Genomic DNA, 21,774 nt, shown 5'->3' on the forward strand with positions numbered 1-21,774 from the left:
AAATAAAGAACCTAAAGAAAAAAAGGAAAAGAAATCAGGAAGAAGACAATTTATATACGTCAATGCCGGCTATTCCCCTCGATCGAATCGACGGCAAAGTGGTCACCCAGCGGTCCCCACCCACGATGCCGATGCTAGCCCCCAGCGGAGCACCACCGTGTACTCCGGCAGCTCCCCGAGCCCCGCGAACAGAGAGTCGTCGTCACCCCCGCCGCCGCCCCCTGCGGCCTCCTCCAGTTCCTCGGGCAGCGCTGCGCCAGTGGCGGCACCGGCAAAGAGGACCGAGCCGTAGAGCAACTCGTCGGAGTCCGCCGCAGAGGGGGAGGTCGGGTGCACCGAGCAGACGTCGGCGAACCATGGGAAGCAGCCGCCGGCGTGGACCGTGAACGCCGACTCCTCCTCGGTGATCAGGTCGGAGAACTTCTCGTCGCGCTCCGCGGAGTCCGGCGTGCCGGACTGGTTCAGCTGTGGCGTGAGCGGCTGCTCCTCGACGGGCTGCGCGGCGGCTGCCGCGTGCTTGTGGTGGTGGTTTTTGGGGAGCGGCGAGGTGTGGTTGTGGTCGAAGGCGTAGGTAACCACGATAACGGTTGGGTCGACGCGGCTTCGTTCCACCTGCTTCCTCGCCGGGCACCCCTTGGAGCTGCTGCACCTGTAGTAGCCCCTGCACGTCCCACATAAGTCACGACTTTGGATCCATCTTCCAGTGCGCCTCCACCCCGAGGCGGAGGAGTTTACTGCAAATCCCGTTCATACCTGGGAAAAGGCGAGCCTTTTATGGGCTTCTGGCCGTACTTCCTCCAGGTCCACGAATCAGGTGGCGGAGCCCCCTCGCCGGCGCCCTTCGAGTCGCTGATCGGTACCGTCACCACCCGCTTCTGCACTCCTCGCCGGCTGTTCATTTATGAGCCGAATTTAATGCCAGCAACTAAAGGGACTAAGAAGGGCACGAAACGAGGATCAAAGAGTAGCTGGAGAAAATGAAGATCCACCTTCTCTTGGGATAGGGAGATGAAGTGGAGGCACCCAAAGAGTGTACGGGCTTCGAGTCATCGCCTGATCCAGGCGATCCCGGCCTCGCATCATTGATCTCGGATGCGATCTCGACCTCCTCGGTCTCGCATGCGTCGAGCTCGTTGCTGCAGCTCCCGTTCATCACAATCCGAGAAGAAGCAATATAGTTTTCTCTACCAATTGTCTTCTCGATCCTTGATCCAGAGCACGCACTCGCTCACGTCCTCCGACCGTACAAGAAGAAGCTTTGTACAATACTAGAAGAGGAAGAGGAAGAGGAAGAAGAGAGAGAGGGAGGCATAGGGTGTTTGGTGGGGGGTGCAAATGGGGACAGACGGAGGCGGTTTTAAAACTCATAGCACGCACCCATCCATCGTATTAAAATCACATAAAAGCTATGTCGCTTGTGCTAGACTTTTATCTGCGAGGTGCTCTCCATGACTGCATCCGACGAAGGGAGACGGAGGGATGTGGGGGGCAAATAACTCCACCTAAACTTCCGATTATAATATTATGGATAGCAGCCCGGGCCTTGCATTATTGAGGCGATGCGATCCGGCACATGTGCGAGCTTCACAATGATCTCACCTCCCCCTCTTAATTATCTCCTCGGCTTGCTTTCTTTATTATATTATCCTTTCCCACAATTTTTAACTGCAGCATCTGTGTACAGCCTGCGCTTTGAATTGGCGAACTGGATGGTGCGGGATCCAGTGAATCCAATGCCCATCTAACACCAGCTAAAACGATATCTACAAAAGTGTGGTTTAGGTTGCTTTCAACTACGCACAGGTATGAGAATGGCCATCTCTTGTAGGACGAACGAATCGCAGGGTTCAATTAGATCGAACAGCTTCAAACAGCTGTTTGATTGTGATCAGGAGTGGCCACCCAGTAAGTCAATAGTTACGATCATTAGACACTCCTTATATCCGCGTTGGGATCGTCGTGCTGGTGTGGCGTGGCGTTTCCGACTTGCTCCATCGGCTACTTCCTCTCTTTTTGTCGTTGCCTTGGTCCTCGTTGGTTGACTCGCTGCAACTTGAGCTTCTATAGATTTCTCTTTCGTCTCGTCAAACTTCTAGTGCAACCGGCGGAAGATTCCTGTGTCCACAGAGAGACCTTTGCTGCCCTCCGAAGTATGTCGACGTGGGATGGCGGAACGCCGCCGTAGCCGTATCTGTTTGACAAAAGGGAAAGCAGGTGGTGTTGTCATGTGGAAAGTCGTCGCGGGTAGGGAGAATTGGAAATGACGTCTGGTTGGCTGTACTCAACGAGGTTTGAATCGGATATTCTTAAGTTGTAGGATGAGACTTACTTCTCTTGTTTCTTACGAGGTAGCGTGCGGTGATGGATCGGAAGAAGAGGTCCAAACAATTCCGGTCCTCGGCGCAGCACGCCTAAAATGAATCGTACACGCAGATTTCTCGGAGTTTGTTCCCACCCGGGAGGAAGATGAGACAAGACGAGCGTGGGCGCTCCCAAACTGTTCAAAAGTCGCCATGCGACACGTTTTCATTGTTGCGCCTCTAGCCTTAATTCCCCATTCCAAAAGCACTTGGTTCAGAGATGTGAATTGCTACCACCCTTGAAAAGCATTATTACAATGAATTAAAAGGGAGACATCAGAGTGACAATTTTACAGCAAGCTGGAATGTTCTTATATATGATGAATGCTACGGTTGATATCCGCAAAGGTTCTCAAAGCCCATGTACTCGTGCTTTTCAATCCTCTTTAGCATGTCTGAGACACCAACCCCGCCTGAAACCATTTCCATGGCAGTCAAAATTTAGGTTCCTGCTCGAAACCTTTACTACAACAAGTCACTCGCAATACTGACATCGTAGTAGCTGGTGGTGTTGGCTTACCTAACGAGAGTGCGCTGATAAAGATCATCGAGGCCAATATGAAGATGACGAGAGATACCCTCCCCATCGCTACGATCCATCTTCCTACTACGACTTGTCCATTAAATGCAGCAACTGCTGACACCAAACTAAAGTAGACAGCTGCCAAACGAACACCAATATTCGAAACGTTTAGCTTTACTAAATACATTTGTTTTCACTCGACTAATCGAGTGGCAGAGCATGAAGATGAGTTGTAGTACCATATGGGAGAGGGAAACGATTTAGAAGGTAGTACTCTACGACAGATATGGAGGACGAGAATGCCATGGCAAAGGTTGTTGTCGCACTGGAGACCTGCATGCATCGTCACATCTCAATCATGAGAAACAATTTTTAAATCAATCATCAAACTTGTGGTCTGTAGGTGGTGGAGATTGATTCTTCTTCGTGTTCTTATTTATCTGATTCCTTGGCAAGTCTCCACCGATTCAGTATTATGATATCGTCGATTCCATGAGCTTCCGGGAAGCAAGGGTTTGACTGCTACTCACCTGAGGAGGAAGTCCGAGTTCCAAGAAGAGCGGACCCAAGATAAAGCCTCCCCCAAGGCCAAGCAGGCCACCTGCTACTCCGGCGACGACGCCGCAGGAACAATAAATAAAGAGCTGAGCCACCCTCCACTTTGTCCCTTCCTCTCTTCCGGAAGAAATCTTCCTCCTCCCGCTGTATAAACTAACTGCTTCGTACAGAGTCGCCGATCCAGCGATAGGAATCTGCAGATTGACACGCACGATGAATATTACTCGTTTCCTACTCATGATACTTGCAATCTCTATAGAGAGAGAGAGAGAGAGAGAGAGAGAGAGAGAGAGAGCTTAATATGTCGAAAAAAAGGAGATAGATCATTATACCTGCAGTAAGTTCAAGAACCAGTACCATGTCGAACATGTAGCTGTGTAGTTCTGTACACATTTTCGACCACAGTTCATTCATCACCTTGGTTCTTTTAGTCATGGAGGTCACTTATCTACAGTATTCACAGCAAACTGCTCACCTTTGTGACCTGCAACACAAGGAATGCCATCCAAACAAGCACAAGGAGACCAAACTCCCTCCAGCACACATTTTGGAGAACTGGGACCTGCATTTTGGTGTCAGATAGTTGAGTATAACAGTTCTACATCCTAGCGAGTGTATCTGCAGCTTCTACTGAAGTATTATTACCACTGGCTCTCGTGCTGTCTCTTCATCTTCTTGGTCAGAATTGCTTGGAGACAGAGGAATGTGCTCGTACTGTGTCGATCTACCTGAGTTAAACAAGAATAGCTGATATGACCATCTAAAAGGAAATTATAAGACGCTTTAATTTCCATCATCCTTACTGTTGGATCCAAGGCCTTTGGCAGCCTCCTGGAATTAGACAACAAGCACATCACCCATCAACATCTCCAAGATGTGTATGCACGTACCATTGATCAGTATTAAGCCAAGAATAACGGTTACCTTCATAAGGGTTGTCTCTCTTCTCCATGTTTCAACACCTTTCATGAAAGCCTTCACTGACGTCCCTACCATCATATGCCACAAAGTTGCAACAGAGAAAGATATTGTCTTGTAATCTTTAGTTTGACAGAATAGCTGTGATCCTAAAGACGGAGTAAAGATTACCTAAGAGGAGGATGATCAGGAGAAGCGTAACCATCCACTCAGGAATTATTACATTGAGAATAACACCTATACTGATTCCAAGCATGAGCGTGGGTTGAATGAGCATAACTAAGCGGTAATCGATGAGCGGCGCATCTAAACTCGGATGCCGCAGCCTAAGGTTGTAGTAGACAGTGGAACATGCTGTGCCCATGATCATACCTGCGACCCAAGCACCATTAAAATCGGTGTCAATTCATGCAAATACCAGTTTCAGAGAACTCCTATGCTTCGGTAACTCATCGGAGAAGAAGGGAGAAACGAAGAGGAAACTAACATTTTGACAGTGCAGTTGATGATTTAGGATCAAAACCAATGATGAGGGTGAGCATGGGGACGAAGATGCCACCCCCACCAACACCCCCTACGCTGCCTAAAGCTGCTCCCAAGAATCCAATCACGGAGCCCACCGCAATTCTCCACTCAAATTTCATAGCCTACCAGACCAAAGAATAAGTGAAGAAGCCACAAAAACGTAATCGTTTCTTCCGAAGCGAACAAGATCCACAACGGATCGTGACGAGGGGGAGAAGATCATGCAGGAAGAAGTTACCGGCCAAACGTGAGAGTAAGATGATCCATCTTCCTGCTGCGAACGTTTCAAAGCCCTCTTCATCTCTCCCCTTGCGATCGTATTAATGTTCGGGTTCATAAGCTTGAGGCCTCGATCTGCCGAGGCCACCTGCGCCGTCGCCAAGAAGAAGCAGAGTACTGCAAACACCACGGCCGCGACCAACCTCGACAACCATTTCCCTTCCATCTCCCACCTGAACTGACTAAAGGTCCAACCTCTAGTGCTAAAAGTGCAACAATCTCAACTTCACCGCAGTGTAAGATCAAAACTCCTATCTAAAAAGGCAGAAAAATCTCCTGTAGCAAACGACGACTGAAGCTCTTCTTCGTCGATTGGAGATCAACAACCTAAAGACGGAAGAAGAAGACATGTCGAGAGGCCATAACTCGTCGTGAACAATACGAGAGCTTGGCCAATCGCGTTTGCGAGGGATGTTGGAAGAAAAATGGGTTGAACATATTTTAGTGGGAGATGTGATGAGATTGGACTTTATGCTAGCAATTGCTCATTTTATATCAGGACTTACCGAACGCATGCACTTGTATCACTAATCGTAAGAAAATAAATAAAAGAGAAAAAATAAGTGACATGATAAGAATTTTCTTGATATAGTGATATCAGTCTTCAAAAATGTGTATATTCACATGTATAACCCTTGCGAACTTGCGTTAGTAATCTCAAAACACATAGTAGTATTGCCATACCTGTGCTTCTATCTAAATTTTTATTTTTCCTGAGTGGAATAACCATGCCGATTGCACAAAGGTTACAAAAATTAAGAATATTAATGTTTTTTCTTATGTATGTATGTCATTATCCTATGACATTTTTTTTAATCCATCTACAAGGGTATAAGTTAAACATGGAATTGTTGACTTATGGGGTTACACACGTACACAGCATATAAACCATAAAAGACTATATATATATATATATATATATATATATATATATATATATATATATATATATATATTTCATATGGTATTAAATTATAAATAATCTGGAGGAATCAATTGATCCCATGCTAATCCTGAACCCCACCCACCACACGAGGAGTTGACTCGGCAGACCACAACCAAGTCGGTCGTCTTCTCCCTTATCAGGAAGGCTCTAGAACATCTCCTCCCTTCGCCCCGCCGGTCTTGCGTCGCTTCGCTTCGCTTCCCTTCCCTTTCCCTTTCCCTCTCCCTCTCTCCTTCTACCTATCTGCCCATCTACCCTGCGCCTTTTGCGGTTTACGTCCCTCTCGCTTCTATGGCCTCGGATCTGGCACGGAGCGCGAAGGAGGCCTTCGTCGACGATGACTTTGAGCTCGCCGTTGATCTCAACACCCGGGCGCTGGAGTTGGACCCCGCCAACGCCGATCTCTACGCCGATCGGGCCCAGGCCAACATCAAGCTCAACAACTTCACCGGTAACTGTCTGCTCCTCCGTCCCTTCATTGCCTTGGTATTTGATCTTGGAGAACATTTGAGGTCCCCCTTGAATTCGCGGTACCCGAGCTAATCCTGAATCCTCTTGACTGACCCGTGTGGATCTGAATTGTTGGATGCCTTCTCCTTCGAAAATGTGCCCTCCCGTCGTCGATCTTAGAGAACGTTTTAGCTGCGTCCTTGTGATTGGGTGACTGTTGGCTCGTGTATTGATAGATGCCTTTTTCTTTGAGTCTTAAGTGTTCCGTTTCCTCTTCTAAAGTCAATAAAGGTTTGACTAGGAATTTGTATTGTGCGTCCTATTGCGTGGTTATTGTCAATCTGCTACTGTCAACTTCATGAAGCCATATGGTGTTCAACTGCTTTTTGGCTGCTAACGTCATAAGACGTTTTTCATGTCTGATACATTTAGTTTGTATCAAAAAGCTGCATATTATGCACTAAGAGTCGGATAATGCCAACTTTTTCCAGAGGCTGTGGCTGATGCTAATAAAGCAATTGAGTTGGCTCCTACAATGTCTAAAGCTTACTTGAGAAAAGGGTGAGTTCATAGCACGGTAACCCTCCAGAGTCCCATTTTCTTTTACTTTTTGTATAGAAGCTCTCTAGTCTTCACAACTTGCATGAGTCATTTAACATTTTTTATTGGTCCCTCGCAAATCGAACATCTTGTTTGGACAAAAAATCAACTAATGGGTCAAGAAAATGGCTGATAAAAACTAAATGAACTCAAGTTCTGTTTAGTGGATTTGTTCCTTATTAATTTTACATATGAGACATATTTTCATATATGTTCTAAATCTTATATTTTTTAATAAAATTTCTATTTTCTGTTTAAGCTTTTATTCTCTGCCTTGTGCTTGCTTGATCCTGCTGATATTGATACCAACTGAAATTTTTCCAAAGGGCTGATCTCGACCCCAAATTCTTTTTCTAACCATACTTGAAACCAGTGAATATCTTTCTGACTAGAAGTTAAGCAAAAAACTGAATCCCAAGATATGAACAATGTAGAAGACAACCTCTAAAGAGAAACTGAAACATAACCAAGTACATAGATGGACACAAGTAAATAGGAAAGATTGCACCTATAGTTTGTTATCTCTTGGTAACCAGGAGAATATGTTTGAGAAAAACAATAGAAAACCAACAAAGTTTGAACGTGGTAGCCCTAGACAAGGAAAAGCTAACTTAAGTCTTTAGCTTAAGCTCATGAGTTGATCAAAATCATCTTTAGTTGAAGCTCATGAGTTGATCATCATCATAAAAGACTACAATAGTAATGGATCCCTTTGACTTTCGTAGTTCTGAAGAGAAGCCAAGATAAGTACTGAATAATTCCTTTTTATATTTTGGTAGCTTTTTGCACTCCTTGTTAATGGACTTTGGAAATGAACTTATTATGTTATGATAACTGTCCTGTCAACTTTGTTGAGCCTGAATCATTGACCCAAAATATATAAACTGAAGATGCTGATTTTCTACTCATCTAGCTCTTATAAATCCATTTAAGTCTTCTCCCACTTCTAGTCAAACTAAATAGGATGTTATAGATCAATTTTTTTTTGGACAAAATATTCTCTTGTAAAACTATTACTATAAAATATTGAAAATGATGATGTGGAAAAACAAAACATGCAGAAAATATTGATCGAGAGTTTTAACTATGTGTGGAATGCTTCAACATGGCATGTATTCCAAATTTGCTGTTAAAACATTAATGAAAATGACTCTGATGAGAGGCAATAGCAAACCTTCTCTTTAATTAACTAGAGTACCAAGACCCAACAAAGAAGTGAGGCACCCAACTCAGGACGGAGGTGGTAGCAGCTTCTTCTTTGGTGATGCACTTCAATTATGTAACTAAGAGCTGAAAAGGTGTAAAAAGACTCATTTAGTTTTTATACATGATTGTTTTCACCAACTCATGCTGTGGAAATTTCTTTGTAATAGAGGGTAGTGCTAAGGGTCCATTTTATTATTTGGGGTAGGGTGCAAGAAAATCAGTTCCTTCGATTGAATTCATTCTATTTATAAAGTTGTTTAGAGCAGATGAAAAATTAGACTTTCTCCATTTACAAAGATTGGTCATTAACTGTATGTCTTTATTACACATTTCTTTTAGTTTTTGTTAATATAATGATGGAAGCACCAGGTATAAAATGACCAGGCTAATCCTTGTTGATTTGCTTTTACAATTTACATCTCTTATCTATCTAAAACAAAAGACATTTGTGTTCCTTTCTATTTATGTTTGTCATCCAGTACGTTGATTGATTCACTTCTGCAAATATGGTGATGACATTCTTTATAAAACATTTGCACTACATTTGCATCTGTTTGAAGGGTTGTTGTGATTACTCTTTTAATCAAATTAATGTGTATTAACAGTACTGCCTGTATCAAGCTTGAAGAATATCAAACTGCAAAAGCAGCTCTTGAAGCAGGCTTCTTTTTGGCACCCACAGATTCAAGATTCACTAGACTGATTAAGGAATGTGATGAACATATTGCTGGTACTTTGTAGTCCTAACTATCAGACTTTATTTTCTTTGGTAAAGCATGAAATTTCCTGTTCTGCCTTTTGTGTGAAGGTTAGCATTCTTTGTGCTGAGTCATTATCGTTGCACAAAATGGAAGACATCTTAGACTGTTATGCTAGTAATCCACTGAATAGTTTGGATATTATCCTCTGTTTTGTTGATTTATCAGAATGGTTTTGATGTGCTCAATGATTGAGTCATCATAGACTTCTGCTCTCTTTAATTATCCAGCACCACACAAAGAGGTCTGGTGTGCATACTTCTTGTTTGCAGCCCAGTTGCCTGTTTTTTCAGTGTATATAATGTTTGCATCTTACTTCATAGTAATTACCAATTATTCAGAATCAGCTTCATGATTTTGGATCTGTGGTTGTTGGTTTTTGTTCTTGGAAATTTTGTCTCCAGACTGAGACTGACTCTTAATTGCGTTGAACTTTGTTGGAGTTTCCAGACTGCTTGATTTTGTAGGAAGATCCTATTATATCACTTATCAGAGATTTGAAAATGTTAGTTGGAGCCGTGTTTATTGATCAATTAATTTTATGTTTAAAAGAGATAGGTTGTGCTAATTTGGCCATCACAGATGATAGGCATTTTCTGGACTGCAAGTGTTGGTTTATGCAGTTCATGGAGATAAAGGATAGTCCAATAAAATAAATGTACCTTGCTAGAACTATGCATGATACACCAACTGCTTCGACTAGGTCATCAAATTGATGCCTCTTTCACTTGAGAACATGGGCTGTCCTATTACAACATTATTAGTCTATGGCTTCAAGAAGAATATATTATGCATTTAGTTATCTGGGTATTTCGTAAATAATTTTTTGATTCTTCATGTCTCTATATACATAAGATGGCCTAATAGCTACAGTGTACTTTGTTCTGCAGAGGAGATTAATCGTCTGCCAAAACAAGGTGCCCATGCTGCATCACCAATTGCAGTCATTTCTTCTCATGATGGCAGTATTGGGTCTCCTAAGGAATCTGTGCCTATTCATGACGCATCCTGTCATCAGTCAGTCAAAGTTTCTAGCAAGCCAAAATATAGGTACTTCTTGAAAATAGAAGAGTATGACTGTGAGGTTCTTTTTGTTTTTCTGTTGTCATGTCATGTCTGATTGTCCTGATCATGTGCATTGTTCAATAGAATTGGAGCACGATTCATAGTTTTCTTATAAGTTGTAACTAATGATTGCATGTTTAGAAATCATGTATTGTGCCTTAACAATTACTATTTGAAAATTACTCTTCTTTGACATGCAAAGCTATTTGTGGAAGTTCCAGGATGATTCCATATTTTGGGGTGAACCACAAACTGTATGAACTTGCTTTGGTCCTATCTTTTTGGGACTTAAAGACAACAAGCCTCTCGCTGATAGATATCTGGAATGTTGACTTAGTTCAGAGAGTATTGGCTATTCTCTTTTCATTATTCATCAGTAAGAAACAATCTCCACTGAGTCAGTTTGGTACTGGAAGTGTCTATTGAGCTATAGAGGATTACATGTTAAATTGATTTAGGGTGATTAATTTTTGGGTTGATGAAATTCTAGAGAAGCTAAGACCATGTATTAGTTTTATTACATTTAGGGTTCTCTGAAGCTCTGTTAAGACTAGAATTTTTTTTAATTCATTGGAACTTTATCATATAATAATATAATACATCTTCCTTGTCTTTTATGTTTTCCATTTTGATGTTAAAGTTTTTCTTTAGTTGGATCTTTGTGTTCATTCTTGTTCCTCTCGAGTCTGTACGAGCAGCATGTAGATTGTTTCAAAAGATGCATAGCCATTATTTGAGTAGCATATGTTAAATTGTGATATGGCATTTAATTTGCTTGTGAGCCTCTAAGAAGTCAAATGCCATTCTCCCTTCCCTTTTTCTAGTTTAATTTACCTTTGATTAACTCTACCTTTTTATGTTGCTAACATTCAGAACTTAGCAGTATAGGACTTGGGTAGCTGGAACAATGTATTACCTGGGTAATATCCAGGAGCCTCATACTGTATATCTTATATGTTTATTTTGTACATAACATGTGCATGTGCGCATATCTTAATATTTACTGTTACGATCTCCGTCTTGCCAGCAACCCTTTTCTATATTGAAGTCTGATAATTTATTTGTGCTCTGATGCAGACATGACCACTACAATACTCCTACAGAGGTAGTACTGACCATTTTTGCAAAGGACATCCCAGAAAAATATGTGAACATCGACTTTGGTGAACAGATAGTATGTTTCGTATTAAGCTTTATTTATTTTAGTTTGTCTGATTTTGCAAACTTGATCCTCTATATAATTTTGACCCACCTGTTACATTCATATAGATAAGTGTCACAATTGATATCCCTGGAGAAGATACTTACCTCTTTCAACATCGTCTATTTGCCAAGGTAATTTTCCAAGCTAGCACTCCTAAATGTGCATTTAATTGTTGTATCCTGACATCAAGGATGTACCTGTGTGCTTTTCGAAACTCAACATGCATCCGTTGTTTGTTGCAGCTTGGTGCTTTTCCAAAGAATTCATTGCTTCATGAATAGTTTTTTATTCGGCTCCTACTGATTGAGTTCTTTTGTACAAAAATCCATCTGATTTGATTTTTCTCTAACGACCATTCTGCATGCCTTTGGACGCACAAAAGTCCCTTTCCTAATAAGGGAAAACTTAGTTGCATCTGCATAGCTGGAGCTGGAGTTGTCTGCAAACGTTGCTGTACGGTAGTTTCTTAGTCGGCAAAAAGTATATAACTAAAATTCAAGTTTTGCTTTTTTTTATTAATTATTTATACTCTTTCTCCAAGTAATATGACACATGACTTCTCAGTAGATGAGATTAAAGAAATATAATTTGAGGGCTTCGAGTGGTATGACACGTCTCTTATGAAGCATATGCATTTTTATTTATTTGGCTGTTTGAGGCTCTTTTGTTTCTTGCTTTTATGTTTCTTTTATTTTGTGCCAGAACCTATTTTTTGTTTGACATTCTAGAGTATCTTAAAAGTTTGCACAAAATTCCTTCTTTTTTTTTCTTCCACTGTTTGGTAATTCCTTTAGCATGCTTCTGAGTGGCGAGGAAGTGCAATTTGAATCAGTGTGTTCGAATAATGTATCTGATGGTAACTTATTATCCTTTATGATGTCTTGTCACTAATTCTACATTTTTCTTTCGGCATTGACTCAACATCAGATTGTACCAGAAAAATGCAGATATGAAATTTTTTCTTCGAAAATCGAAATCCGTCTCTTTAAAGCTGAAGCCATCACTTGGACATCACTGGAATTCAGTAAAGACAAAAAAGTTGTGCAGAAGGTTAATGTGTCAGGTAGTTAAAGTTCTTTTTCTCTTCTGTTTTGCGGTGCATATATTTTTTTCGTTATCTGATTACTGATATGTCATCAAATATTGTATATCTAGTGCTAAAGTTATTTGTCATGTGTTCTGATTTGGATGCGTATCTCTAATTAATACAGCAGTCATTTCTTTGTGCTTATGTACTTGGACATTCTTTGGTCTTTTGTTTATTTCTCTCCACTTATTGTTTGTGTTATCATTGCATTTGACTGATGTGGTTGTTGCTTGTAACGCATTCAGATCGGCCATGCTTCACTTCCTAAAATGTTCTACTATGAAGGCATATGGCATAGATACTGATCGACATATTCAAGAGCATTAGACCAACAGAAAACTTTTTGACCAGATACGGTCATGTATTGCTTTGATACGACCAGACCTCTGAAAGCAATATGTTAGTTTTAATATAACTATGAAAGGAAGTTTTAGGATGTGTTTGCTAAAATTACTGACATTTCTACAGTAGATTAAGATGACAAGAAAATTCATTTACAAGTTGATTGATGAGTTTCGATTCTGTATTACTTTTTCCTTTTAAAGTCTGGTTGTGTTTCTTTTTTCTACTTTTGTCATCTGAATTTCTTTTTGTTATGACTTATGCTTTATCTTCCTTTTCTAAAGTGCAGTGGAATGGAAACCTAGAATGCACAGCTATCTCAATCTGCAGTTGATTTTATATGCAGGATTTGCAGATGTAAAATCTGAAAGGCCTTCTTACCCATCCTCGAAAACCAAAGTTGATTGGGATAAGCTGGAATCTGAAGTGAAAAAAGAGGTTATCAGTATCTTCTATTTGTCTGTGTTAGAAAGTTTATTCTTGTGACGCCAGTTGCCATTTCATCTCGTCCCTTTCAGGAGAAAGAGGAGAAGCTAGATGGTGATGCAGCTCTGAATAAGCTGTTCCGTGACATATACCAGGGTGGTGATGAAGATATGAAGCGAGCAATGATGAAGTCCTTTGTAAGATCATAGTTTCCTTATCCTCAGTCGTAACTTCGTGAATGATCAGGATCTTTACTTTTAAATTTGTCAAGAACTACCAAATATAGAGCCAACATCACCAGGATCAATTTTGTGTTAAGCTAGTCCCTCGAGGAGAGAGAGCCATTTTGTTCATAGGGAAAAATCTGCTGCACCATCAGTTGTGTTATTCCTGAAACAAGTGTCTAGGCTGAGGTGGTTGCATCAGTTTAATTCCCGGACATGACTTCCTTATATACGTTTATAATTTGATGTAGGTGGAATCCAATGGATCCGTGCTGTCAACAAACTGGAAGGATGTTGGCTCAAGGAAAGTAGAGGGAACTCCGCCGGATGGTATGGAAATGAAAAAATAGGAGTACTGATTCCATCGAAGTCGTGTAGCAATTCGACGTAACAATGAGTGCACTGTGCAGAAAATTTTGTCGTCATCTATCTTATATGAACGATCGACCAAACACGCGTTTGTTCTGTAGTTTTGCTACCTCCGATTAATGACAATATGATAGTATTATTGGATTATCTCATTTAGGTCATGATTTGGTGTGGTCACACACCGGAATATCGTTTGATACATACAAAGATCATCAAAATGGTCCGCGACATGAAGACCGTGTATTGCCCATTGCATCGCTTTTGCCGCTGGATCCCAAGTCTACGCACATATCCCGAAAGGGATCATTGGCGTTCATTCAACCAAGCGCAACGACTGCCGTTTTTGACCGCTAACTTAACTCACTCGCTCTAGTCGTCCTCTTGCTTCGATTCCACTGGACGTCTAAAACCGGTCGAAGTAAGCAGTATCAGTCGACAGGCTTACGTGATCGTAATCAGTGGCATCCGCACATCGGTGGCATTGGAATCGGTCAGATTCCAAAGAAGAATCACTCGTTTATGCGTTCGTTTGTTCATAGACGGCAAGATTTTATATGTTGGACGAAATGCTTCGCCGTGTCGCATATGACTCAAAAGTCAAGTCAACAGTGGAGCGTGACCCGTCCGGCAACAAGATAGGACTTCCAACTGCTGCAACGCCCTCTTCATATATTGCCTTCCAAGAAGAGAGCGGTAACGGGAAAGGCTGACTCATCTTTTCTGCCTCCACCGGCGGTCAAACCAAATCATGGCAGGGAAGAGAGAAGAGGAGCAGGTGAAGCCGATCATGTTGCACTCGCCGTCCATCGTCCCTGTCGGCGACGACGAGGAGGCCGCCTCCAGGTGGCGCTCGATCCAGTACCTCCACAAGCGGCGGTGCGCCCTGTGCTGCTGCGGCTGCTGCGGCGCCACCGTCGTGATCCTCGGCATCACCATCCTCATCCTCTCCCTCACCGTGTTCAAGGTCAAGGATCCCACTCTCACCATGAACTCCCTCACCCTCGACACCTTCCGAGTCGGGCCGGGCACGCTCGACAACCTGGTGCTGTTCAACGCCACGCTCGTCGCCGACATCTCGATCAAGAACCCCAACGTGGCGTCCTTCCGGTTCGACAACAGCACCACGGACTTCTACTACGCGGGGGAGACGGTGGGAGTGGCGTACGCGCCCCAGGGGAAGGTGTCGGCCCACCGGACGGCGCGGATGAACGTGACGGTGGACGTGCTCACCGACAGAGTGGTGAAGCAGATGAACATCACCACGGAGGCGTGGACCGCCGGCACCGAGCTGAACCTGACGAGCTTCACGGACATCAAGGGGAGGGTGAACGTGCTGGGCGTGTACAAGCGCGACATCGAAGTGATGTTGAACTGCAGCATGACCTTGGAGTTGTCGACGACGTTTCATGGATTCAAGAACACGGATTGCTCCGCCAACGTCAGCTGAAGATTAATCGTTGCATCTCTTGTCCATGGATTGGGTAGCGCTTAATTGTTACTGGCAATAAATGTTCCAGCTGCGAAGCAATGCATGGTAGATAAGAGTTAGAATATGGTGTGTGCATCATATCATGGAAGAGATTATTTGTTGTTTACGAAAGGCAATCTGAAGAATTATGTCTGTCCGAAAGGAGAGCAGCTCAACGATTTTGACTTTTGGGGTTATCCATTCGTGGACGCCGCCAAAGCAGTAGCTTGGCGAAGAAACTTTGAACACGAGACCAATCACCACCGCAACGAAGACACACGAGTCTTTCTTCCTACCTCAACGTCTTCACCACTAAAGCTATTTGACAATCCAACACAAGGAACACTCCATATGGTATCTAATTTATTCAGAGCGAGAGGAGGACGATCTATCCTCCATGCAACCCATAGTCTTCTCTCCCATTCCATCAAACACTTGGTGTACTGAATCCAGATCAGCAACCCTACCGCGAATCTTTTGGCACACCGCCCGTGAACCATGCATCGCAAAGCCAGAGTTCACTCTCAGCTGGCGTCGTCCAAGAAAGCATGGAACTCGATGAAGTCGGACGAGGTCAAACAATTGCGGTGTGACGACAAGCTATCACACCATCCGGACTACAACGCAGGGAGAATCTGATGCTGTCTTACCTGACAAAAGAAGCACAGCATCACGCGAGCACTCCAAAAGGCGAGCATCGGATTCGCTGCTTCCGCTGACCACGCAATTAATTAAAGGATGAATACTCCCTCCCTCTCTCTCTCTCTCTCTCTCTCTCTCTCTCTCTCGCCTGCTCCTTCCCCCCCACATCCGCACCTCTTTGTCGCTGCTTTAGTCTGCCACAGGCTGCCGCTCTCTCTCTCTCTCCTTTGGACGGGATACGATGGAAGGTGGGGATGCCACTTTGAACAAACATACGGTGGTGGGTCTTCTGCTTCCTGCATGCATGCTCATGGCCTGCAAATATTTCCATCTCAGTGTTCCAAAATTGAAACTTGATTACCATTTGATGATTAAAGCAAATATATTTATATTCAAATAAGCATTCGCACTCTTTGAAAACTCTTTATTAAGATATATTTTTGTCTTAATCTATTAAAAAACCATGTAACTATAATTGGATTAATACCATATTAATCTGATTGAATAATTGCTCCAAATCAATTGCGTATCGATAAAAAAAAATAATATTAATGATGGTTGTTAAAGAAGGATTTTTTGATCCCCACAGCGCTTTAAGTTCCATGCAAAACATTTTTTAAAAAATAGAACCTAAAAATCTGAAGATTTCTTTTCATAAAATGTTCTTAGGAAAAAAAAAAAGAAGTAAATCCGCAGAACAAACCCTTCTTTTTGGGTTTTCCCGAACAATAATGCCTCGCATTTCTAAAATTCTCTAAAAACATTTATTTTCTTTCCTTCTCCTATAGATTGAAAATCGATCTATTTATAATATTTTAATAATGCTTAAAAAATAATATAACACTTTAACATAATACTTAAAAATAATGTTTCTAATATTAATTATTAAAAACAATACAATATCATATAAAAATATTATGTCTAGATTGATTCATACTTTTATAAAAACATTATTAAAAATAACACTATAATATTTTTCTGTATTGATCTATAAGAAAAAAAAGATAAATAACCAGAGCTATTTCAGATTAAAAAAATAGTGGTGATAGAAAATTCGTACTTTAAGTTAAAAAAAGAAAAATCAGAAAAAGAGATTTTTTTTGGGGGAAAAACTGATGGATGGACGCTAATGTTTTGTCCGCCTCTACTCCTTCGCTGGAAGAGAAAAAGCCGGCAATTTCGTGTTGCACTATTGTGTCACCTTTGTTCTTCCTCCACTCGCAACGGAGAAAGAGAGAGCGAGAGAGAGAGAGAGAGACAGAGAGAGAGAGAGAGAGAGAGAGAGAGACCAAAAAGAAATCAGAGAAAAGAAAAAGACTGCGGCCGCGTTATAAAAAAACAGAAACTAAGGCACGGTCTTCCACTCACAAGACTCGTTCAGATCTTTGTCCTCCAAAACCTTTGTCTTCTTCCTCATCTTCATCGTCCGTCCACACCTCCGCGTCTTTGATTTCTTTTCACCGAACGAACAGTCAACTGCACCCACACTGATATACGATTTGTCACTGCATCTCATCACACAAACTCGCAGATACAACTATATATATATATATAAATATAAATATATATGGCAGAAGAGATGACTTCACAAAAGCTAAAAGAAACTCTCGGTGCCTCTCCTTACAAAGAGATGTAAACCAAATCTGGAATAGCTCTACCAAACCATTTCGTTCTCCTTTATGCGTATTAATTTCCACCTCCGTTCTAATAAAAACCCGAACGGACGATGCTCAAACGTCGCCGCCGCCGCCGCCGCTGCTGCTACTGCTGCTGCTGCTGCTGCTGCTTGATTCCAACGATCTCCCGTCGCCGGAATCGCTCCTCGATCGCATCAGCGGCGACTCCGACCCTGCACGCCGAGTCAACCCGGTCTTCTCTAAGATTGTATATAAACGCTTTAAAACATGGCCGGATTCGGAAGCTTTATACGTACCTCTGTTAAATGACCGCTTGCAGTGAGCGATGGCGCTTTGGATTCCGTCTTGCTGCTCCAAGAGCGAGTCGTCCCGCCTTCCGGTCGCCAGCGGCGGCGAGCGAACCGAGGCGACGGCCGCGGACGCCGACCGGCTCTTCCTCAGTCGCCGGCTGACCACCCTCAGTCCCGCCGGGATATTCTCATCTTGCGACTTCAGTGACCCACTAAAGCTGCTCCACGTTGATACCGTCTCTTTCAGCTGGTCTCCTCCGCTTTCCTTGGCGGGCCGCACTTTCATGGCTCTGCTTGAGCTCAACGGCCCGGAGAACCGGAGCTTCTCGCCGTACCGTTTCGAGATTTTGATGTAAAAAGGCTTAATTTTGCTAAGATACCTTTGGAGCACGTCCTTGAGGAGCTTCTTGTCGTCCGACGCCGGCCATCCATCGTTGGCGAAAAGCATGGCCGATCTGCTGCTGCTGGAGCTCCTCGAGCTGTTGTCCCTGGCGAAGAGGGGCACCGGCGGGGCCGCCTCGACCCTGAACCTGACGAAGAACTTGTTTCTATGTTTTTGCTTCGGCGGCGAGGACGTCGCAGCGGGGGAGGAGACGGGGTTGGGCTCCATCGAGGCCGACTTCGACCTCCCGTGGAAGCTCAGCTTAAAGGCGCGGGCCCTGGCGGCGGATTTGAGCAAAGCAGGGACTTGGGACTTGGACGACTTAGCCACCTCGGAGGCGGCGAAGTCCGTCAACGAGGAGGGCTCGAGCGGGACGAGGCGGCCCTTAAAGAAAAGTCCATCGGAGGGGGACAACGAGAGGTCGGGGTCGCGCCGGAGGCTGCCGCCGCCGCGGCCGTACCTTCCTCCATCCGGGGACAACTCCAGGTCGAACTCTTCCGCTCCGTCCTCGTCCTCGGTCTCCGCGTCGGACGACTGCTGGTTCTCTCGATGGTGGTCCGTGTCTTCCTGCATCGGAGGGGTGAGCTCGAGGTCGAAGAAGGGGCCCTCGTCCTCGCTGTCCCCGCCGCCGTCATCGGAGTCCGAGCAGAGGACCGTGGCGGCGATGGTGGTGTCGGCGGGCTCGGTAGCCGGGGAGGGGTCGCCGTCACCGTGTTCGCCAGCATGAGCGAGCAGCCTGAAGAGCTCCATGGCGCGCTTTCTGAAGGCTAGCTTTTGGAGGAAGGGAAGGAGGGAGGAAAGAGAGGGGCTAACTTAAAAAGCTCACGCGAAAAGGGCAGTGTGCCCTGCTTGCTTGTCTTTGGGCTCGCGACTCCTCTGCAGCGGTAGGTAGTCGTGTCATGTGTTCGATTTGCTGGGGCAGGGAGGGGGCCGAAAAAATTGGAGCCTTCAATGAGACCTCAACCACCCAAAGCGAGAGTCCGTTACATATCCGACCGCACGTTTCAATGCGACAACAACGTCAGCCGTCCATTTTGCTGTGTGCCCCGCATAAGTTAACATCCAATCCTTTAGTCCTAAGGTCTACAAATATTTTGTAGAAGAGCATATGATATATAGACCCATGAGGGACATAAATATATAAAAAAAACCAGAAAAAAAAAGAAAGAAGAAGAGATAAACTATATAATCTTGGGCTCCATTACACGCATCTGCAGCGAGATCACGTGACGGCAGAGATATGCCAGTCAACAAAGGATTAGAATCTGTCCGGGGGGGGAGGAGTGGCTGATGATGTCCTGCTCTGATACTGAATCATCTCGCTCGTATGAGGCGACGGAGCGTGGGCTGTTCCCGAGCACAGCCTGATGAGAGCTTACTATGGTCATCGGATCACGAAGCGAATGATGGATGATAAGAGTGAACCGTGTCTTTTCCTTGTGCGTGCTCTCTACAGTCTCCTTCTCTTTTTCTTCTCTCCCTTTTGATACAGTAAATTTGTCTTGAGCAAAAGAAGATGGAAAGCAAGGGAGGAGAAGTCAGTTCCTTTTGTATATGACCGACGACTCCCAAGTGTGATACATGTGCAGCGGCAGGCGTGTCTCTGCAAAGATCCGTGGGAGAAGCGTTGCTTTGCAATTTTCTTTTCCCTGTCGCAGAGGATGAAGGGTGACAGACAGGGCGGCAGATGTTGTCATCATACCGCCCACCCTCCATCCCTCCCTCCCTCCGTTTTGAGGATTCCGTAAGATGAGGATACTCTTTCCGTAGCGGGTCAAATGGGAGTAACTTGGCTTTGCTGGAGACCAAGGATAAGGCCACCAGAAAAGGTCCACCAACGGCGTTCGGATGCTGTCTCGATTGCACGCTACAAGATCAAGGGGGAAATAACTGCGTCGAACGCTTCGGTCGGATGTCAATTGGCATGGAATCGCCGTGGGCTGCACGCAGCAATGCCGATACTGCTGGGTGCAGAAAACAACACGACTAAAGCAATCAATCAATCAATCATACGAGGCTACTGCATTGCTCCAACAAATGGATCAATTATCAATTATAGACAAGCGCACATGATGTGCTCCTCCCAGTGGAGGCAAAGCATTAAAGCCCATCCTAAATAACTTAGTTCCGCAACCACCTTAAAAAGCGACTTCTTGCATCGACCTGTTTCCAGCCCTGTGATGCTCGTCGTTTGAGTTCTTGACCTGCTCACTTCTGCAGTAGAATCTGATGACGATTTGGTGATGTATGAGTAGGGGGGGGGGGAAATCAAAAGGTCACAATTTCGATAATTAAATATGCAAAAGTAAAAAAAAAAAAATTAAGGGTGAAATACGAAAACTTAAGACGCCGTTGCCGGGGATCGAACCCGGGTCACCCGCGTGACAGGCGGGAATACTCACCACTATACTACAACGACGTTGTCGGCAAGCTGGGTTACTAAATAAATATAAATAATTTAGTCTGCGTATCCCTCCATATTCTGCGATTCAGCGGATATTGGATCGGAATATTCTACTCAGCGATACCATCGACAGATCGCGGTTCCCCTCTTCTTATTGCTCTAACTCTTCCACAATCCGTCCGCACCAGTCCACAGTCCGTCAGCTCGTCGCCGGAGCATGTTCGCCGAGCTTGCCAGATCGAACAGGTACGTCTCGATGGATGCAGCATCGAGAGCTGTTATGGTTCATCCCGAGCAGTTCGGACCTCGTATCCGCTGCAAGGGATAAGGAAGCGGTAGCTTGGAGGCCGTGACATATCGGAAGCATACAAGGTAAAGCAGGGCGACACGTCTTGCGCACTTAATGTGTTTGTTTTAATGTCCTCGCTTTGCAAAACATCAACCACTGTTCCAAGTTTCCTTCTTCTTCTATATCCACCCTTCTTTTAGTACCATTAGGTAAACCTCTCTTTATCAGATTCTGTGTCACTGTTATTGTAGATTGGGTTATAGCTGACTCATAGTAAGAAGAAGCGTGCCTGAAGCTGATAATCTAAACGCATCTGGTTCGGAGTCAGGATTCAGCTCGATGAGCTTCATAGGATGCGTCATTCGTATAGGTTCTCTGATCCATTTGCAGTATTCTCAAGCAACCCAAAGATTGATAACAAGTTCACAATTCCTTGTGATGGTCATTCTACGATGTTCTAATTTCTAATTTTTATCTGTAAGGAGCAAATAAATGAATATTTGTTTTTCGTGGTTGATGCATACACTACTACTTAGAACTCCACTGGGGTGGCACATAGTAACAGTGGCACAGGATTTATATTTGTTTATTTTAGTAGCCGTAGATTTATATTTCTCTTAACAGTCCTGCAATTTTGTGGTACCTAGGGCTTTACATGTATGTTGATTACCATATATATATATATATATATATATATATATAAAATTTCCTTATTGAAGCAGCCACTTCATGCCAATTCTTCTATTATTTACTAGATTCAGATTCGTGGTCCTTTTATATTAAGGTTTTGATTTGGATTTTAGTTAAGGTTATGAATTATGA

General features: G+C 43.7%; 5 protein-coding genes, 1 long non-coding RNA gene and 1 other non-coding gene across 11 annotated transcripts; 3 read left to right on the top strand and 4 right to left on the bottom strand.

Annotated features, from left to right (window-relative positions):
* Window positions 1-28: 28 nt before the first annotated feature.
* LOC135649556 (probable WRKY transcription factor 65) lies at window positions 29-1,471 on the bottom strand. The gene is made up of 3 exons (XM_065168032.1): window positions 990-1,471; window positions 754-891; window positions 29-661 (listed from the first exon to the last, which is right to left on the bottom strand). Exons 1-3 carry the CDS (start codon window positions 1,151-1,153, stop codon window positions 103-105), a joined length of 861 nt encoding a protein of 286 aa, XP_065024104.1. The 5' UTR covers window positions 1,154-1,471; the 3' UTR covers window positions 29-102.
* Window positions 1,472-2,539: 1,068 nt separating this feature from the next.
* On the bottom strand, window positions 2,540-5,584 carry LOC103981523 (sulfite exporter TauE/SafE family protein 3). The gene is made up of 12 exons (XM_009398275.3): window positions 5,123-5,584; window positions 4,847-5,006; window positions 4,531-4,731; window positions 4,366-4,430; window positions 4,245-4,272; window positions 4,087-4,169; window positions 3,917-4,003; window positions 3,774-3,824; window positions 3,414-3,635; window positions 3,123-3,216; window positions 2,881-3,021; window positions 2,540-2,773 (listed from the first exon to the last, which is right to left on the bottom strand). Exons 1-12 carry the CDS (start codon window positions 5,327-5,329, stop codon window positions 2,688-2,690), a joined length of 1,425 nt encoding a protein of 474 aa, XP_009396550.1. The 5' UTR covers window positions 5,330-5,584; the 3' UTR covers window positions 2,540-2,687.
* Window positions 5,585-6,259: 675 nt separating this feature from the next.
* LOC103981524 (protein SGT1 homolog) lies at window positions 6,260-13,987 on the top strand. Its single transcript, XM_009398276.3, has 10 exons — window positions 6,260-6,560; window positions 7,051-7,120; window positions 8,971-9,095; window positions 10,014-10,173; window positions 11,266-11,362; window positions 11,458-11,523; window positions 12,320-12,455; window positions 13,168-13,259; window positions 13,340-13,444; window positions 13,723-13,987. The coding sequence occupies exons 1-10, from the start codon at window positions 6,401-6,403 to the stop codon at window positions 13,819-13,821; spliced, it is 1,110 nt and encodes a 369-aa protein (XP_009396551.1). The 5' UTR covers window positions 6,260-6,400; the 3' UTR covers window positions 13,822-13,987.
* A 531-nt stretch (window positions 13,988-14,518) lies between these two features.
* On the top strand, window positions 14,519-15,470 carry LOC103981525 (late embryogenesis abundant protein At1g64065). The gene has a single exon (XM_009398278.3). The coding sequence runs from the start codon at window positions 14,589-14,591 to the stop codon at window positions 15,285-15,287; it is 699 nt and encodes a 232-aa protein (XP_009396553.1). The 5' UTR covers window positions 14,519-14,588; the 3' UTR covers window positions 15,288-15,470.
* A 174-nt stretch (window positions 15,471-15,644) lies between these two features.
* On the bottom strand, window positions 15,645-19,402 carry LOC103981526 (probable membrane-associated kinase regulator 2). Of its 5 annotated transcripts, none has more exons than XR_010501327.1 (4): window positions 17,575-19,334; window positions 17,319-17,437; window positions 15,959-16,265; window positions 15,645-15,836 (listed from the first exon to the last, which is right to left on the bottom strand). XR_010501327.1 is itself a non-coding variant. In XM_009398279.3 (2 exons), exons 1-2 carry the CDS (start codon window positions 19,007-19,009, stop codon window positions 17,681-17,683), a joined length of 1,245 nt encoding a protein of 414 aa, XP_009396554.1. In that variant the 5' UTR covers window positions 19,010-19,402; the 3' UTR covers window positions 17,481-17,680. The 5 variants fall into 5 exon arrangements, 1 of the variants encoding a protein (XP_009396554.1); XR_001977493.2 differs by having other exon boundaries at window positions 15,645-16,265; window positions 17,575-17,799; window positions 17,884-19,329; XR_010501318.1 differs by having other exon boundaries at window positions 15,645-16,265; window positions 17,319-17,426.
* Window positions 19,403-20,606: 1,204 nt separating this feature from the next.
* On the bottom strand, window positions 20,607-20,678 carry TRNAD-GUC (transfer RNA aspartic acid (anticodon GUC)). The gene has a single exon. It is a non-coding gene; the product is annotated as a tRNA-Asp (tRNA).
* Window positions 20,679-20,786: 108 nt separating this feature from the next.
* Window positions 20,787-21,473, top strand: LOC135672444 (uncharacterized). The gene is made up of 2 exons (XR_010512985.1): window positions 20,787-21,035; window positions 21,204-21,473. It is a non-coding gene; the product is annotated as an uncharacterized LOC135672444 (long non-coding RNA).
* The last annotated feature ends 301 nt before the right edge of the window (window positions 21,474-21,774 follow it).

The sequence above is a fragment of the Musa acuminata genome, chromosome BXJ1-4 (genome assembly GCF_036884655.1).
Source record: "Musa acuminata AAA Group cultivar baxijiao chromosome BXJ1-4, Cavendish_Baxijiao_AAA, whole genome shotgun sequence".
Lineage (NCBI taxonomy): Eukaryota > Viridiplantae > Streptophyta > Magnoliopsida > Zingiberales > Musaceae > Musa > Musa acuminata.

Bases quoted from the DNA above. Each gene is read 5' to 3' on its own strand.
- LOC135649556 (XM_065168032.1), bottom strand. From the start codon at position 1,153: ATGAACGGGAGCTGCAGCAACGAGCTCGACGCATGCGAGACCGAGGAG. The intron at 892-989 runs GTGGATCTTCAT...ATAAATGAACAG, and splicing joins TCTCCCTATCCCAAGAGAAG to CCGGCGAGGAGTGCAGAAGC. The intron at 662-753 runs GTATGAACGGGA...TGGGACGTGCAG, and splicing joins AAAGGCTCGCCTTTTCCCAG to GGGCTACTACAGGTGCAGCA.
- LOC103981523 (XM_009398275.3), bottom strand. From the start codon at position 5,329: ATGGAAGGGAAATGGTTGTCGAGGTTGGTCGCGGCCGTGGTGTTTGCA. The intron at 5,007-5,122 runs GTAACTTCTTCC...TTGGTCTGGTAG, and splicing joins CTTACTCTCACGTTTGGCCG to GCTATGAAATTTGAGTGGAG. The intron at 4,273-4,365 runs GTAACCGTTATT...GTCTAATTCCAG, and splicing joins GAGAGACAACCCTTATGAAG to GAGGCTGCCAAAGGCCTTGG.
- LOC103981524 (XM_009398276.3), top strand. From the start codon at position 6,401: ATGGCCTCGGATCTGGCACGGAGCGCGAAGGAGGCCTTCGTCGACGAT. The intron at 6,561-7,050 runs GTAACTGTCTGC...AACTTTTTCCAG, and splicing joins CAAGCTCAACAACTTCACCG to AGGCTGTGGCTGATGCTAAT. The intron at 11,524-12,319 runs GTAATTTTCCAA...ACTCAACATCAG, and splicing joins AACATCGTCTATTTGCCAAG to ATTGTACCAGAAAAATGCAG.
- LOC103981525 (XM_009398278.3), top strand. From the start codon at position 14,589: ATGGCAGGGAAGAGAGAAGAGGAGCAGGTGAAGCCGATCATGTTGCAC.
- LOC103981526 (XM_009398279.3), bottom strand. From the start codon at position 19,009: ATGGAGCTCTTCAGGCTGCTCGCTCATGCTGGCGAACACGGTGACGGC. The intron at 17,800-17,883 runs GTACGTATAAAG...CTCGGCGTGCAG, and splicing joins CAAGCGGTCATTTAACAGAG to GGTCGGAGTCGCCGCTGATG.